Raw genomic sequence first — 15,900 nt, 5'->3', positions numbered from 1 at the left:
AAAGAGACTTAAATATAAGACCTAAAATGATAAAATATACAGACAAAAACAAAGATACTAAATGTATGGGACTTGGTCTCAGAGAGGCTTTTGTGAAGTGGACCTTAAAGGCAAGGGAAATAAAAGCAAAAATATGAATAGGATCTTAATCAATAAAAAATATATTAAAAAAAAGACTTAAATATAAGACCTAAAATGATAAAATATACAGACAAAAACAAAGATACTAAATGTATGGGACTTGGTCTCAGAGAGGCTTTTGTGAAGTGGACCTCAAAGGCAAGGGAAATAAAAGCAAAAATAAATGAATAGGATTACATAAAACTAAAAAACTTCTGCACAGCAAAACAAACCATCAAAAGGCAACCAACCAAGTGGGAGAATATATTTGCAAACAATACCTCTGATAAGGGACATATTGAAATCCAAAATATATAAATAAATCGTATAACTCAACAAAAACAAACTATTTTAATTAAAAAATGGGCAGGGGACCTCAACAGACATACAAATGGCAATCAGATATATGAAAAGATTCTCAACTTTGCTAGTTTTAGAGGAAATATAAATCAAAACACACCTGTTAGAATGTCTATTATCAATAAGACAAGAAATAAACGTTGGAGAGGATGTGAAGAAAAGGGAACCCTCTTACATTGCTGGTAGGAATGTAAACCTGTACAGCCACTATGAAAAACAGTATGGAAGCTCCTAAAAACTTAAGAAAATAGCTACATATGGCCTAGCAGTCCCTCTTCTGGGTATCTACATGAAAATTTAAAAAACATTTATTTGTAAAGATATATGTACCCTGTGTTCACTGCAGCAATATTTACAGTAGCCAAGACATAGAAACAACCAAAGTGTCTTTCGATGAATGACTAGATAAAGAAGATGCAGTACATATATACAATGAAATACTACTCAGCCATAAGAAAGGATGAAAAATGGCCATTTGTGACAACATGGATGGACCATGAAAATATCATGCTAAGTGAAATAAGACAGTTGGAAAATGACAAGAATCATATGATTTCAATCACATGTAGATATAAAAAGAAAGCAACAAATAAACTCTTAGACTCAGAAAACTGTAGGAAGAAGGGGGCTGCAGGGAGGATAAGGGGGGTAAAGGGATCAAATATATGGTGACAGAGGGAGACTAGACTATGGATGGTGAGTATACAATGCAATCAATATACAGATGATGTATTATAGAATTGTACAATTGAAAATTATATAATGTTATTAGCTAACATCACCCCAGTAGATTTAATTAGAACAAGAAATCCTATGCCCTTGAAGACCTTACAGCAGAGGGTCTTTTAGGATGTATCAACATTGCTTTTAAAATCCTTTTGTGATAGCATATAATGGTGGATGGCTTGGGTCAAAATAGGAGGAAAAGAGAAAGGAAATATATACAGATAAGTACGCCCTGACCAGTCCTGGGCCTTCATTTATGAGAAAGGAAGAAGGGGAAGGAAGGGTTAACTGAATTTGGGTTATTGTGATAACATTTACTTGGCAAGATTATATACATACTTAGTTCCATATTATTAACATTTTGTCCTATATTTCCCAACCATACAAAATTAGAAAGTCTTCAATTTCTTTCTTTTTTTCCCTTTAACAAATAATCTGTGGAACCTTGCTAACCATTTGCTTCTTTTGTTGGGTGATTTATCTTGATTACTTCAAATTTGATCTTATTTCTAGGGGTAGACTGACCTCCCTTTAAGGCATATTCAGTTTAGTTTCATATTCTTCTTGCTCCTAAAGTCTTCCTGATAAACCTCTGCCATTTAAATCTATTGCTAGGTTGATCAGTGTGGGAAAAGTATTTGCTTCTTAATGCCTAATTCTAGATTTTATTTATAGGCATGTATATCCTGGTAAGCCGTATACATTCTAGAAATACAGAAACCTCATTTAAAACAATGCTTTAAAACTATACCCTGGAGTAGAGCTGGTTTGACTATTTTCCTCTCCCATTCTCCTGGCCCACTCTGCTAATCAGTGCCAATGAATTCATTGTGTTGCCCAGGAGACAGTCGGTAAAAGAATAAACAAGGAGAAACAGGCGCCTCAATAAACCAGTGGATGAACATTTTTAAGTCTTGAATAACTGAGTGTTGATTGTAGTTTGGACATTCAAAAATACTAAGATGTGATTTTTCTTTTAGGTGGGAAATGAGAAAGGATGAAAAACTAGAAGAGGAAGAAAAAGTAATGTTGGAACATTTAAAACGAATTTGCAACATCCAGAACTCTTCTGCCTCAGATACCAAGGAAGAAGAGTAATCTGCAGAAAACAGCAACAGCTTTATTTTAGGAAATAATCACATATAATGGAGTAGGATTTTTACTACAGTCAGGATGAACCTCAGATGTGCTGTGAAGCATGAAACCAATGACTGAGTAATCTCAGAACTGAAAAGGAATATAGCTCATAAAGAATAAATTGCTCCACATTTTTTATTTTAAAAATAATTTCAAATGTTTTTCTTTCCTCAATCTTTCTCTTTAGATGATAATAACTGCTGCCATCTCGTGTTCCCTTTGAATTATTTTTTTCTTTTTTCAGTCTTGAAGTATCTATGACAACAGACAAAATGTTTGAAAATCCTTCCCCTAAAGATTTTTAAATACAATATTTGGATGTTAAGTTGTATGGCGTCACATGGGCCTCTGAGAGTCATCTGAAAATTTCAATCTAATTTTGTAGTTGTATTCCAAATCCAGGTCTTACCAGACTTCTTTCTCATAGCCTCTTCCTCATCCAGTGTATCTTAATCATAGCCACAAAAAGCACTCTCCTGAAGTATAGCTTTATTCACATCTCTGCATATAGTGACTTTTTAAATATCAGTTCCAATCACATGCTTTCAGATCCTATACCCAATAGCTCCATGTTCAGGCAACTGCCAGCCATCTTCTCCTTACACACACTAAGGAAACAGAATGTGTTCTAGCACTCTATATGCCAGGTAAAGTTATACACACCATAACCTTCCTATCACTGCCTGATATTAGATTCTAAAAACTATAAAGGCCTTACAGTATAACATGAAGTCTCCTTTTATACAATAGTCTCCCCAAATACCTACTACAAAGTCATTCACCTAGTTGACAGTTAATAAACACAGTTGTTTTAAAGACGGCTATTGAATGAAGACATTTAGACTATTGAGCAATCTATAGGCCATCTGGGAGAAGCTTTATATCACAAACTATTTTAGACCATATGACATTGAATATTATGTTTTTTGATGTTCTTACATTTCTGTAATTTTTACAAAATATATGTAGGCATTTCTCTATGCCTCCCTTTTCAAAGAAGTATAGCAAGAGGAGAATGGGATGAGTTGGAAGGAGAGGAAAATAGAAAAGAGAGAAGAGCTGGCAGTTGAATTCTCTTCTATACTTGCTCAGTGAAATTACTGTAGTCATAAGTGCAATAAAATTTATAACTAGAAATGTTAAATTACAAGTTACTAATTTATCAGATCATTTTGACTCCATACTTGATAGGTTTCTTAAAGTATGATAAGAAGTGGTATTTCAAAAACAGTTTCTCACAATAATTTTGCATTTGTATGTGTTAACAACAGAAATAAATACTTCGTAACTCACCATATGCTTACTACAAAAATATTATCTCCCTGTGAAATATTATCTTCCTCACTATTCTTCTTAACTGTATTTTTGTAATTATAAAGAGGTATTTATTTTATTATTGGTTTAGCAATTACTATGAATGAATTAATAATTAAACAGTATGAATTAATTTTTAATAAAATGTAGATGGAAATGTATGTTTCAGATTTAACACTGTTATAGAACTACCAAACAAGAAATAGGAAAAACTATTTTGTCTACCAATACAAGCTTACTCAAAATGTCCTATTAATTCCACTTCAGATAAAATTGTGAGTCATAGAGAACTTCAGTTCATTTGTAATTAGTATATCTTACTACAAAAATATCTTTAAGATTTTTAATGCTTTTTGTTATACTTGAAATATTTCATAATAAAAATGTTAAAAAGCTATATTCACCCTTAAAAAAGAACAAAATCCTGTCATATGTTACATGAGTGAGTTGTGAAGACATTAAGTGAAATAAGACGGTCACAAAAAACACAAATAGTATACGATTCCACTTCTATGACATATCTAATGTAATCAAATTTATAGAAACAAAGTAAAATGGTGATTACTTGGGGCTATGGTGATGGAAAAAGAGTAGTGTAATGGGTATAGGTAGACTTTCTCATTTTTACAAGATGAAAAAGCTCTGGTGATCTGTTTCACAACAATGTGAATAAACAACACTACTGAACTATACACTTAAGATTAAGATTTTATGTTATGTTTTACCCAACTGAACAAGAAACACTGCTGTAGGTGGAATCTCCACAAATAAACATTCCTAACACGATGCCTGAAAGCTCTTAGGTTTTAATAGGAACTGAGGCCAGCATAGTCCACATAATGATAAAAAACAAAACAAAAACTATCTGCCTTGCCTTTGAGATATATTTTCAACAGCACCATCAGTAAAGCAGTACACTCTTGTTTCTCCAGAATTTAAAGAATCCAAAACATCGTAAAACCTTTTCCCCCTCAAAATATTGTAATAATTACTTGCATGAGTAAAAATCTGTGCTAGTTACTTATTGCTGCATAACAATAGTACCACATTTGGCAGCTTAAAACAATATACATTTATTATCTTATAGTCTCTGTGTGTCAAGTGTCTGGACATCGTTAAGCTTGGATCTCTGCTTGGGATCTCACAAGATTACAATGGAAATGTCAGCTAGTAGTGGTCTCATCTAAGGCTCAATTCGGGGAGGATCCCCTGTTAAGCTCCCATAGTTATTGATAACATTTCTTACTTAGCAGTTTTTAAGACTTGGGGCCTCAGTTTCCTTTCATCTGAGTTTCCCCATTATGGCTTCTGGCTTTCTTAAGGTCAGCAAGGGAGGGAGAGTCTCCTTGCACAATCAATATTACAACCATCTATATGTATAAAAGCCTAAGCGACCGAACGACTGGTTGCTATGATGCACACTGACCACCAGGGGGCAGACACTCAATGCAGGAGCTGCCCCCTGGTGGTCAGTGCACTCCCACAGGCAACCTCCCTTGCCCAGCCAACACCCTGTGGCCGGTCACCCTCCCACGGTCCCTTCCCCCCACCCTTCTCCAGTGGGCCAACCTTCCATGGTCCCTCCCCCCGGCCGGCCAATCTCCTGCGGCCCCTCCCCCCGGCTGGCTGGTCCCCCCAATCGGCCCTGAACGCCAGCCAGGCTGAGGGACCCCACCTGTGCATGAATTCATGTACCAGGCCTCTAGTATATAACATAATCAAATGCATGTAACCATGCATATTTAATCACCTTTTCCAAATTCTAGTGGTTACTAGTAAAAGCAAGTCACTCATCCCACCTGTGCTTAGGAGAGAGGGATTAATCACACAATAGTGTGAATCAAGAGGGAAAGATGATGGGAGCCACCCTGGAGTCTGATCACCACAAGTTGGAATTTGGGCCCTGAAATATCCTATATGGGGGGAACCATGTAGGAAAGTGGAAATAGAGTAGACTAGAAATAAGAACAGTTGGGAGTCAGTATTTGGTGCTATTTATTAAGCAGCTATGATAAGCCAGGCTCTGTGCCAGGCTCTCCATAAGTAGACAATTTAATTCTCTCTCAAGGGAATTAAGGTTTCATTGAGGTCTGTATTGAGAGCCGTAGTTGAGATAATACATAAATGAGTTGTAGAAAAAAAACTGGCCCAAATTTTAAATAAAGACACAGGGAGGTTCTGTTCCAAGATGTGATATAGGGAGATCTACTTAACCTCCTCCCACAAACACGTTGAAACTATAGCTACAGGTAGAGCAATTTCCTTTGAGGGGGGAAAGAAAATGTAAAAACCACCTGAGGGATCACTACATGCAAATGAGTGGTCCTGCAAATGAGAAAAAAAAAAAAACTCACAATGAAGCAGATGGGCTGAAACCCATCTTGTCAAAAACGCTACCCCTTGTGCTATGACCTGCAATGAGAATGGAACTCAAAACTCCAGATTCTCTTTGAGGAGCAAAGGTTTTGAATCCCACATTGGGCATCCCAACTTTTAAGATCTGCACCTGAGTGATGAGCCCCCAAAATATGTGGCTTTGAAAATGAACAATGCTCATGTCCAAGGAGCCTACTGATCTGAAAAATGACTCCCAAAGGGCTCAGAGTTCCAAACTCATTCTCCTCAGGGTCAGGCGCAGAAGCAGTCAGTATCACCCATACTTTCTATGAGAGGCTCAATGTTAATCTTAAAGTACTAGCCTGAGGGGAAGGCATGTAACTTACTGCAAATCCAGGGGCATGCTTGAGTACTCTCAGGGAAAAGGGCTGACGGGTGCCATCTTCTTTCTTTGAACAATTACTATGAACAATTACATGACAACAAATTGGACAACCTATAGGAAATGGATAAATTCCTAGAAACATAGAAACTGCCAAGACTCACTCAGGAAGAAATAGAAAATCTGAACGGACTGATTACTAGTAAGGAGATTGAATTAGTAATAAAAAAACTTCCCAACAAACAAAAGTCCAGGACCAGATGGCTTCACTGGTTAATTCTACCAAACATTCAAAGAATTAATGTCAATCCTTCTCCATCTCTTCCAAGAGTAGAAGAGGAGGAATACTTCCAAATTCAGTTTACTGAATACTTCCAAAACTCATTCTCCTCAGGGTCAGTATTACCCTGATATCAAAACCAGATAAGGATGCCAAAAGAATACTACAGGCTAATATCCCTGATGAACGTTTATGCAAAAATCCTCAACAAAATCTTAACAAACCAAATTCAACAATGCATTTAAAGACTCACATACCACTAACAAGTGGGATTTATTCCAGGAATGTATGGATGGTTCAACAACTGCAGACACACCACCTTAACAAAATGATCTGCATCTCAATAGATGCAGAAAAAGCACTTGATGAAATTCAACATCCACTTTTGATAAAAATTCAACAAAAGGTACAGAGTAAACAGAGATCGACATAATAAAAGCCATATGTGATGAGCCCACAGCTAACATCAGACTCAATGGTGAAAAACTGAAAGCTTTCCCTCTAGATCAGGAACAAGACAAGCATGCATACTCCTGCCACTTTTATTCAACAGAATATTGGAAGTCCTAGCCAGAGTAATTGCAAGGGGGGAAAAAAGCATCCAAACTGGAAAGCATAAAACTGCCACTATTTGCAGATGACATGATACTATGTATGGGAAAACTCTAAAAGATGCTACCAAAAAAATGTCAGCATTAATCAATTCAGTAAAGTTGCAGTATACAAAAATCAATATATAAAAATCTGTTGTGTTTCTATACACTAATAATGAACTATCAAAAAGAGATACTAAGAAAACAATTCCATTTGCAATTGCAACAAAAGAATAAAATACCTAGGAAAAAATTTAACCAAGAAGGTGAAAGACCTGCACACTAAAAACTATGACATTAATGAAAAACATTAAAGAAGACACAAAGAAAAGATATTCTGTGCTCATGGATTAGAAAAATTAATATTATTAAAATGTCTTTTCTTCCCAATGCAATCTAAAGATTCAACAAAATCCCTATCAAAATTCCAATGACTTTTTCACAGAAATAGAAAAAGCAAACCTAAAATTTATATGTAACCACAAAAGATTCTGCATAGCCAAAAACAATAATAAGAAAGAACAAAGACTACTTACAAAGCTACTGTAATCAAAACATTACGGTATTGGCATAAAGATCAGTTTAAAGGAACTGCAAAACTACAGGCAAGTGTTGTTGAACAATAGTGATGAATACTAGGACAATGACCAAAAGAAAGAGCAGTCCATACCTCCATGTACCCTATAATAGGATTCCCAGTAATTAGACAGGAGAAATTTCACTGCAAAGGAGTCCATCAGGAATCCAGAGGAACAGAGAGGCCTCCTGCACCACCTCCGTGAAGATACTTGAGTTTCCCCTATACACAATACTCTCTTGAGAAGAAAAAGTTAGAAATGGGGCCAATTGTCTGACAGGATGTATTCCTAATGGAAAGTTTAATTATTGGGATGAGTAAACATTTAGCAGGAAACCATTTTACACTGTAAAAGAAAGTTGGTCTTAACTGGTAAAATTAAGGATTAAAACAAAAATCTACCTTAGCAGAAATGAGAGCTATAGAACAGGAGATCAGTTATAGAAAGTAAAATTACTGCATATCTAAATAGCACTGTGCTGTACATTGCATTTGAATCTAACCCGGTAAGCACTGGCATGAGTAAGCGGTACACAGGCTCAAGACACTTCACGTTACGCAATAAAATCTACAAGCTGAATTGGTTATCTTGAAGCCAAATAAAAAAGGAAGGCCTAAGAAGCTTTTCCTTCGTGCAGGTATCTGGTGCTGTCCCTGGATTGGTAAGCATAACAACAGGAATGGAGTGGATGGCTCATTTCAGTTGAATCGCTTCCTGGAGACCACAGATGGCCTAGAACTGTAGAGGGAAGAGGCCAAATCTGCTCTTACAGTTGCCCAGTGGTGAGCCTATGCTATCCGCAAAGGGTACTGATAATAGCTTTCAAACTTCCACTGACTAATGCTTTCTTCAGATGAATTTTACTCCAGCAGACCCCAAATACAAAACAAATATAAAGGTTAAGAAGGTTATGTAGACAGTACATATATTTTCCTATAAAGTCCCTTAAGCAATTCCCCAGCACTTTTTCCATGGAAGGAAGCTTCTGGTTCAAGATGGCCAACTGAACAGAAACTACTACCTTGGACTCAGACACACTGTGGCTGGAATCTCACCCCAGGCTAACATCTTGAGAATGGCTCCCTGAAGAAAGTGAGCAATCTGCTTGGAAAGTGTCTTCCTGGAAATAATATATATGGAAGCCTAAAGCAAAGACCCATTTTCCCTTTTGTTTCATAGATCAAGGTCATCTAGAAGAAGCAAGATCAAATTTCCTAGGATTTAGTAGCATGGTAGTTATTGGTCTCCTGACCAATGAAATGTAAACAAAAACGGTGTGAACAAATTCTGGGAAATTCTTTGTTGTTTTGTTTTGTTGTTAATCCTCACTGGAGGATATTTTTCCATTGATTTTTAGAGAGAGTGGGAGGAGGAGAGACAAAGAGAGAAAAACACTGATGTGAGAGAGGCACATTGTTTGCCTCCCACATGCACCCTGACCACAGCCAGGGATCAAGCCTGCCAGAGATATGTGTCCTTCACTGGAATCGAACCTGCCACCCTCCAGTCTGCGGGCCAATGCTCTGTCCACTGAGCCAAATCGGCTAGGGCTGGGAAATTCTTAAAGGACATTTTCCCTTTTCCTTTTGGCGGGAATGTGGGCATAAAGGTTAGATGTAGATGGCACATACTGGGCTTACCAGAACTACAAAAAGGTAGAAAGCTGGGTGTGGATAATTGTGGAGCCATAAAAGTAATCCTGGGGTCCTGCATTTATGTGGATGAGAAACTTCTGTCTTATTTAAACTGCTGTTATTTGGAAAGCTTGACGTTACACTGTGCCTGTAAAAAAGGTATAAAATTGCCCAGGGGGTGAGCGGGAAGACCAACAGGGAAATCCTCCTCCACAAAAAATAAAACCCTTATTTTGGTAACTGTGGGAGACTTTAGCTTACCTATGTTTTCCACCCTTATATCTTTAGGGGAACTGTCACTACTGAAAAGCTCTATCTACTGACTCAGAGCCTCATTCTTTCCTCCAGATTAGAAATTATACCCCCACCTACACAACTAACAGAAAAAAACTATACCATGATTAACTTTGGAAAAAATAGCATTAAAAAAGATAATTTTTGTTTCAAATAGTTATATATATTTTAATGAAATTAAGAGGAAAAGTAAGCTTTTATATTTACTGAGATATTTTCTATTTCCAATGTTCCTTCTCCCCAAAGATCTAAATTTACATCTGCCTTTAGTGCACTTCCATTAACCTTTCTTGTAGTGCAGTGATGGATTCTGTTATTTCTCTTTTATATGAAAATGTTTATTTCACTATTCTTGAAGGATACTTCACTAGCTACAAAATTCTGTATTGATGGACTTTTTCTTTTAGCTCTTTAAAGATGATCCACTCTTCCCCAGCCCCTGGTTTCTGATGAGGAAACAATGGAACATCTGGATCATTGTTCCCCTGTATTAACATGTTATTTTATTCTGGCTGCTTTCAAGATTTTCTCTTTATTATTGGTTCTAAGCAGCTTGACTCTATTGTGCATATTTGTGATATTTTTGTATTTGTCTTTCTCCAAGTTCACAGTCTCCATTCTGCCCATCCAGTAGATTTTAAATTTTTCAGATATTCTATTTTTTTTGTAATATAATTTCCATTTGGTTCTTTAGCATAGTTTTTACGTTTGCTGAAATTTCCTGGATTTTCATTCAGTATGAGTGTCCTTTACTTTATGTCATTGAGCATAGTTATAATAACTCTTTAAAATCCAATCTGATGATTCTGACAGTAAGGTATCTTGGGATCAGTCTTCATCGCTTGCATTTTCTTTTGAGAATGTATAATTGTGTTGGGGGAGTCAAGACCACCTCTCCATTCAGAGATTAGCTAGATCTCTCACAGGACTAATCACATAGTTGTACTCTCACTGCTAAGATTTATCAAAGCACTGTAGAATGAGTGTGTGTGAGAAAGAGATAGAGAGAGAGAGAGAGAGTGAAGGCTCCTTATAAGGATGTGGGAATGCATCTTAAAAATGCATTAACCATATTTAACATCCAATATATCAAATTTCAGTAAATATTGGGAGATAGAGTATGTTTCTGAAGATATATGGGAATCATCAGATTGCCAACAATAGAGACATCAGTGTATAAAAGGATTAGAACAAAGAAGAGTAAGAGTAAAGCTTGTGCTTACAGAAATAATTGTGGAAAACCAGGACTAGAGCTCATATTTGAGATATAAAAGGGAAGGGAATATAAGAGAGGAAAAGTACCAATAGGGATTGAAAAATTACACAGTCCTAATATTCCAAAGAGGAAATACCATTACAACCTTGAAAATATAATTTTTATATAATTATTTGATATAATGTATTAAACATTGAAGTTTCTCTAATTCATAGGTATTTAGATATAATTATGCCTCTAAAAAAGGCATATTGAATATGCAGCACTTGGTGGGGGGATGGGTAACAAGCAGAAACCCAGTTTTTCTTCTACTAACTATAATTCAAACCTGCTTTGTCAGATCTTTCCCTCTATCCCTGGTTTATACGACAAATAGGCATTATGGCTTTTCTGGTCATATTAGGATATTTTGGAATGTCTCAAATTTTATCTTATTTAAAAGTCCAATATGATCTAAATCATTTCAAATATTTTCTATCCATTTTCCTTTTTCTTTCTTTCTTTTCTTTGTCTTCCACTTTTTCCTGACTTCTCTGATTTTAATTGAATATTGTATATGATTTTAGTTTCTCTCCTCTCTTAGCATATTAATTAGACTTTTTAAAAACTTTTAAAAGTGTTTGCTCTAGAGTTTGCAAAATATATTTACAACTTATTTAAGTCTACTTTTAAATAACACCATTTCATGGGTAGTAAAAATACAGATTATTTCCAATTCCTCCCTCCTGTCCCTTATAACATTGCTGTCAGTCATTTTACTTATCCATTAGCTATCATCACAGCAAACAATGTTGATATTATTTTAAGCAGTGTTATCTGTTAGATCAATAAGATTAAGGAAAATAAAAGATTTTATTTCACCAGCTGGTCTACTGGTAACAATTTTCCTCAATTTTTTCTTATGGAGAGCTATTATTTCTTTTCTACTTTTGAAGAATAATTTCACTGTATATAGAATTCTAGGTTGGTTTTTTTTCCCCAACACTTTAAATATCTCATTCTACTCTCTTCTTGTATAGTTTCTCAAAAGGAGTCCAATGTAATTTTTATCCTTTTTCTTTCTAGGCAAGGCTGTTTTTTGTTTGTTTGTTTGTTTGTTTGACCTTTGGCTTCTTTCAAGATTTTCTCTGTCCTTGGCTTTCTGCTCTTAAAAAATATATGCCCACATACAGTTTTTTTGTTTGTTTGTTTTTAGTATTTATCATTTTTGAAATTCTCTGAGTTTCCTGGATCTGTGGGTTTGTGGGTCATTAATTTTGGAAACATTCTCAGTCATTGTTATTTCAAATAATCCTTTTGTTCCTTTCTCTCTTTCTTCTCCTTCTGTTATTCCCATTAAGCATATGTAACGCCTTGTTTAATTTTCCCACAGTTCTTGGATAGTCTATTCCACCTCTTTCATTCTTTTCTTCTCTTTGCATTTAAGTTTTGGAAGTTTCTATTGACATATCCTCAACCCAGATTCTTTTCTTGTTTGTGTTCAATCACTTATATACTTTTCATTTCTGTTATAGTGTTTTTGATTTCTAATATTTCCTTTTGATTCTTTCTTAGTGTTTTCATCGCTCTGTTTACAGTGCCCTTCTGTTCATGAATGTTGTCTACTTTTCCTTTATTTGGAAGGCTAGAAAAGGCTGATGTTGAGTATATCCATTTTCTAGATTGGTAAATCCCCAGTTGGGTAGGCTCTGGTAAATTAGTTCCCCTTATAAGGCAGGCGTTGTTATGGAAAACAGAGAGCTCTGGGAATATTTCATAAAGATCACTTTTCCTCTCCCACTGTCAGAAGATTTTGCTATCTTCATTGTAAGAACCTGGCAGAGCTCCTGGAGGCAAAACTTAGAAAAGTGTGGGTGCCACTCTCCACCTTCCCTCACACAACTGTGATTACTTGGAGTTTTTAACTCTCAATCTAGCCCAGTGATGGCGAACCTATGACACGCATGTCAGAAGTGACACGCGAACTCATTTTTTGGGTTGATTTTTCTTTGTTGAATGGCATTTAAATATATAAAATAAATATCAAAAATATAAGTCTTTGTTTTACTATGGTTGCAAATATCAAAAAATTTCTATATGTGACATGGCACCAGAGTTAAGTTAGGGTTTTTCAAAACACTGACACGCGGAGCTCAAAAGGTTCGCCATCACTGATCTAGCCCAACAACTCATTAATCACAGTTTTAAAGTGTTCCTACCCATACTGGCTCCCACTGCTGGCTTCTGCTCCCAGTAAGTTGTGCTTCTCTTTATCCACCTGTCTCTACAGTTGTGGGGGGACAGCAGTTTGCCCTGTGACAATTCTCAGACAGATCTAAGAAGAGTTGTTGACTTTCTGTTTGTATAGCTTTTTCTTATTGTCAGGATGGGAGTGACTGATTTTCAAGTTCTAAACTCTTTACATATTGAACTGGAAACCTCTAAATCACTTTAAAACATCTTCTAGGCCTGAGTCACCCACAAATATGGTTGAAAGGAAGAGGGTATGATCTATTTTGTCCTAGTTCCTCCACCTTTTACTTGTCTATGTCCCACACTAGTTTTACTTTGAGCTCCTTCGGGGTCAGTTTAGGTGTGCGAAGAAAAGGCTTTTGTAAATTGAGGTCGTTGTCCCTTCTGTAGCAAATATCCAATGCTGGTGCTTTCTGTCCTTTGATACATTTTTGGAGATTCACCCAAATCCAGGAACTTCAATATTGCCATTCCCTGATCCATGAGATGCATGCTCCACTGAGCACCTAAAAATTTCTATGTGGCCCATCTTCTGGTGGCTTAAACAACCTGGTTCTTCTGGTTGGTATGCTTCTCCCTTCTTTCTATTGGAGTTGCTTCTCTCCTTTCAAAGCAATTCTACCCTAGTGTCACGGGTTGAATTATGCCCCTTCCCAAAAGATATATTGAAGTCCTCATCCCAGTATGTAGGAATGTAACCTTATTTGATAATTAGAACATTAATCAAGTTAAAATTAGTTAAATTAGCTCATAAGGGTGCCCCCCCCCAAATATGATTGTTATCTCTATAAAAAGGAGAAATTTGGACACAGAGCCAGAACATAAGGAGAATGCCATCTGAAGATGAAGGCAGACATGTGGGTGATGCATCTACAAATCAAGGGGCATGAAAGATTGCTTTCAAACCACTAGAAACTAGAAGGGAGGCACGGAACAAGTTCTTCCTCACAGTCCTCAGAAGGAAACAACCCTGTACCTTAATTTGATTTTGATTTCTAATCCCCAGATTTGAGACAATTTCTGTTGTTTTAGCCACCTAGTTCGAGATACAGAAGGTCCTTGAATAACATCGTTTTATTCAACATCATTTCATTATAACATTGGTGAGGGGAAAAAATGATTCCTGGCTGGGGTCACTGTCTATGAGGAGTTAGCTAATTTTCCCCTGCCTTCACGGGTGTTCTCTAGGTACTCTGGTTTTGTCCCACAGATGTACACAGTAAGTTAACTGGCAGGTCTAAATTATCCCACGGTGAGAGTGAGCTCTTCAAAGGACTGCCATTCTGCCCAGGGTTGGTTCCTGCCTTGTTCCCTGAGCTGATGCGATAGACTCTGGCTGCCCACAACACTGAGCAGGTTAGAAAATAATTATTTCACTTGTTTTTATTAGTCTTTCTTAAATGTATATACAGCTCATTCACATTTATTCCAATGTGGATTATTGGAAGTGTTTGCATCTTTATTTAGAAGTTTGGTGATGTTTTTGTGATCAGAAGTATACTCTAAGAACTTATCTCATTTATATCAATTAGTCTATGGTAAAATTTGTTTCATTATACCTTGCTTTGCTTGAAGTTGTAGTTTCCAACTACAACTATCAATGGATGTTAAGTGAGGACTCACTATACTGCCAAGAAAGCCATAGAAAACTAATACATAGAACCATTTGCTAACATGTCTACATGATGTTGGGAAAACTTGACTGTTCTTATCTTTTTACTCTATCATCACAGGTACCCTTAGTCAGTGTCTTGCCTTTAAATATTTCCACTCAAGAGTTGTCAATCACTTTTGGGACTCCTGTTTTCCCTTATCCAAGGTTATTGGACAAGTTTTCCTGCTCCCCATCCTCTACCCCAAATCTCTTACCACCCTCATCTTTAGTGGAGGCATGGGGTGGACAGGGGTCAGATGTTATAGATTTATGGAAACAATTCCCTATTCTATTTTGAGTAGGAAGCTTTTAAAGGTTTTGAAGAGGAAAGGAACAAATTCTGATTTGCATTTTAAAAGGATTTCTACAGCTGACAGTAGGAGTCTAGACTATAGGGAGGCAAGAATAGTAGCCTGTAGAATAAGTAAGAGACTACTACAGCATCCAGTGAGAACTGCCTTTTGAAAAGAGAGCCAACAGATTTTTCTGAGAGATTGGATGTGGAATGTCAGAGAAAAAGAAATCAAAGGATGACCTGAACAATTTTAAGAATCAACGTGCCATTTACTGAGATGGGAAGATGTGCAACAGAACAGGTTTTGGAGGTAGAAAATATGGAGTTTTAATTGCATGTTAAATACCTTAGTAGTTATGTTGAACAAGAAGTTAGATATATGAATACAGAACTCCATGAAGGCAGGGCTGGCTGTGGATATTTAGAAGCCATCAGCATGGTGATGCCATATGAAAGACAATGAAGAGAAGGGATGAGATCACCTGGGGAAGGAGGTCGGATAAAGAGGGGATGTGATCTGGGCCACACTAACATTTAGAAATCAGAAAGAATCCAGCGAAGGAGAATCAAAAGAGCACTGTGATTTCAAAAAGTCAAATGGAAAAAAAAAATGTTTCAAGAACAAGGATGTGCTTAACTGTGTCAAACGCTGTTGAATGGTCAAGTAAGAAGACTGAGTTGCTCTAAGGATTTATCAGGATTGTTTAAACGCCCTGATATCTACACACAAACTCTCCTTTCATTAACA

At 36.5% G+C, this 15,900-nt stretch overlaps 1 protein-coding gene across 1 annotated transcript in view; it reads left to right on the top strand.

Annotated features, from left to right (window-relative positions):
* KIAA0825 (KIAA0825 ortholog) overlaps window positions 1-4,132 on the top strand; it is a 357,466-nt gene extending 353,334 nt beyond the window's left edge. Inside the window, exon 21 of the mRNA XM_006775530.2 lies at window positions 2,187-4,132. Within this exon, the coding sequence (XP_006775593.1) occupies window positions 2,187-2,304 (118 nt within the window). The 3' untranslated portion in view covers window positions 2,305-4,132. The remainder of the gene's footprint in view (window positions 1-2,186) is intronic.
* Window positions 4,133-15,900: the final 11,768 nt, after the last annotated feature.

This window comes from Myotis davidii, unplaced genomic scaffold (assembly GCF_000327345.1).
Source record: "Myotis davidii unplaced genomic scaffold, ASM32734v1 scaffold44, whole genome shotgun sequence".
Classification (NCBI taxonomy): Eukaryota; Metazoa; Chordata; class Mammalia; order Chiroptera; family Vespertilionidae; genus Myotis; species Myotis davidii.
This window is presented reverse-complemented; position numbering and strand designations above follow the sequence as displayed.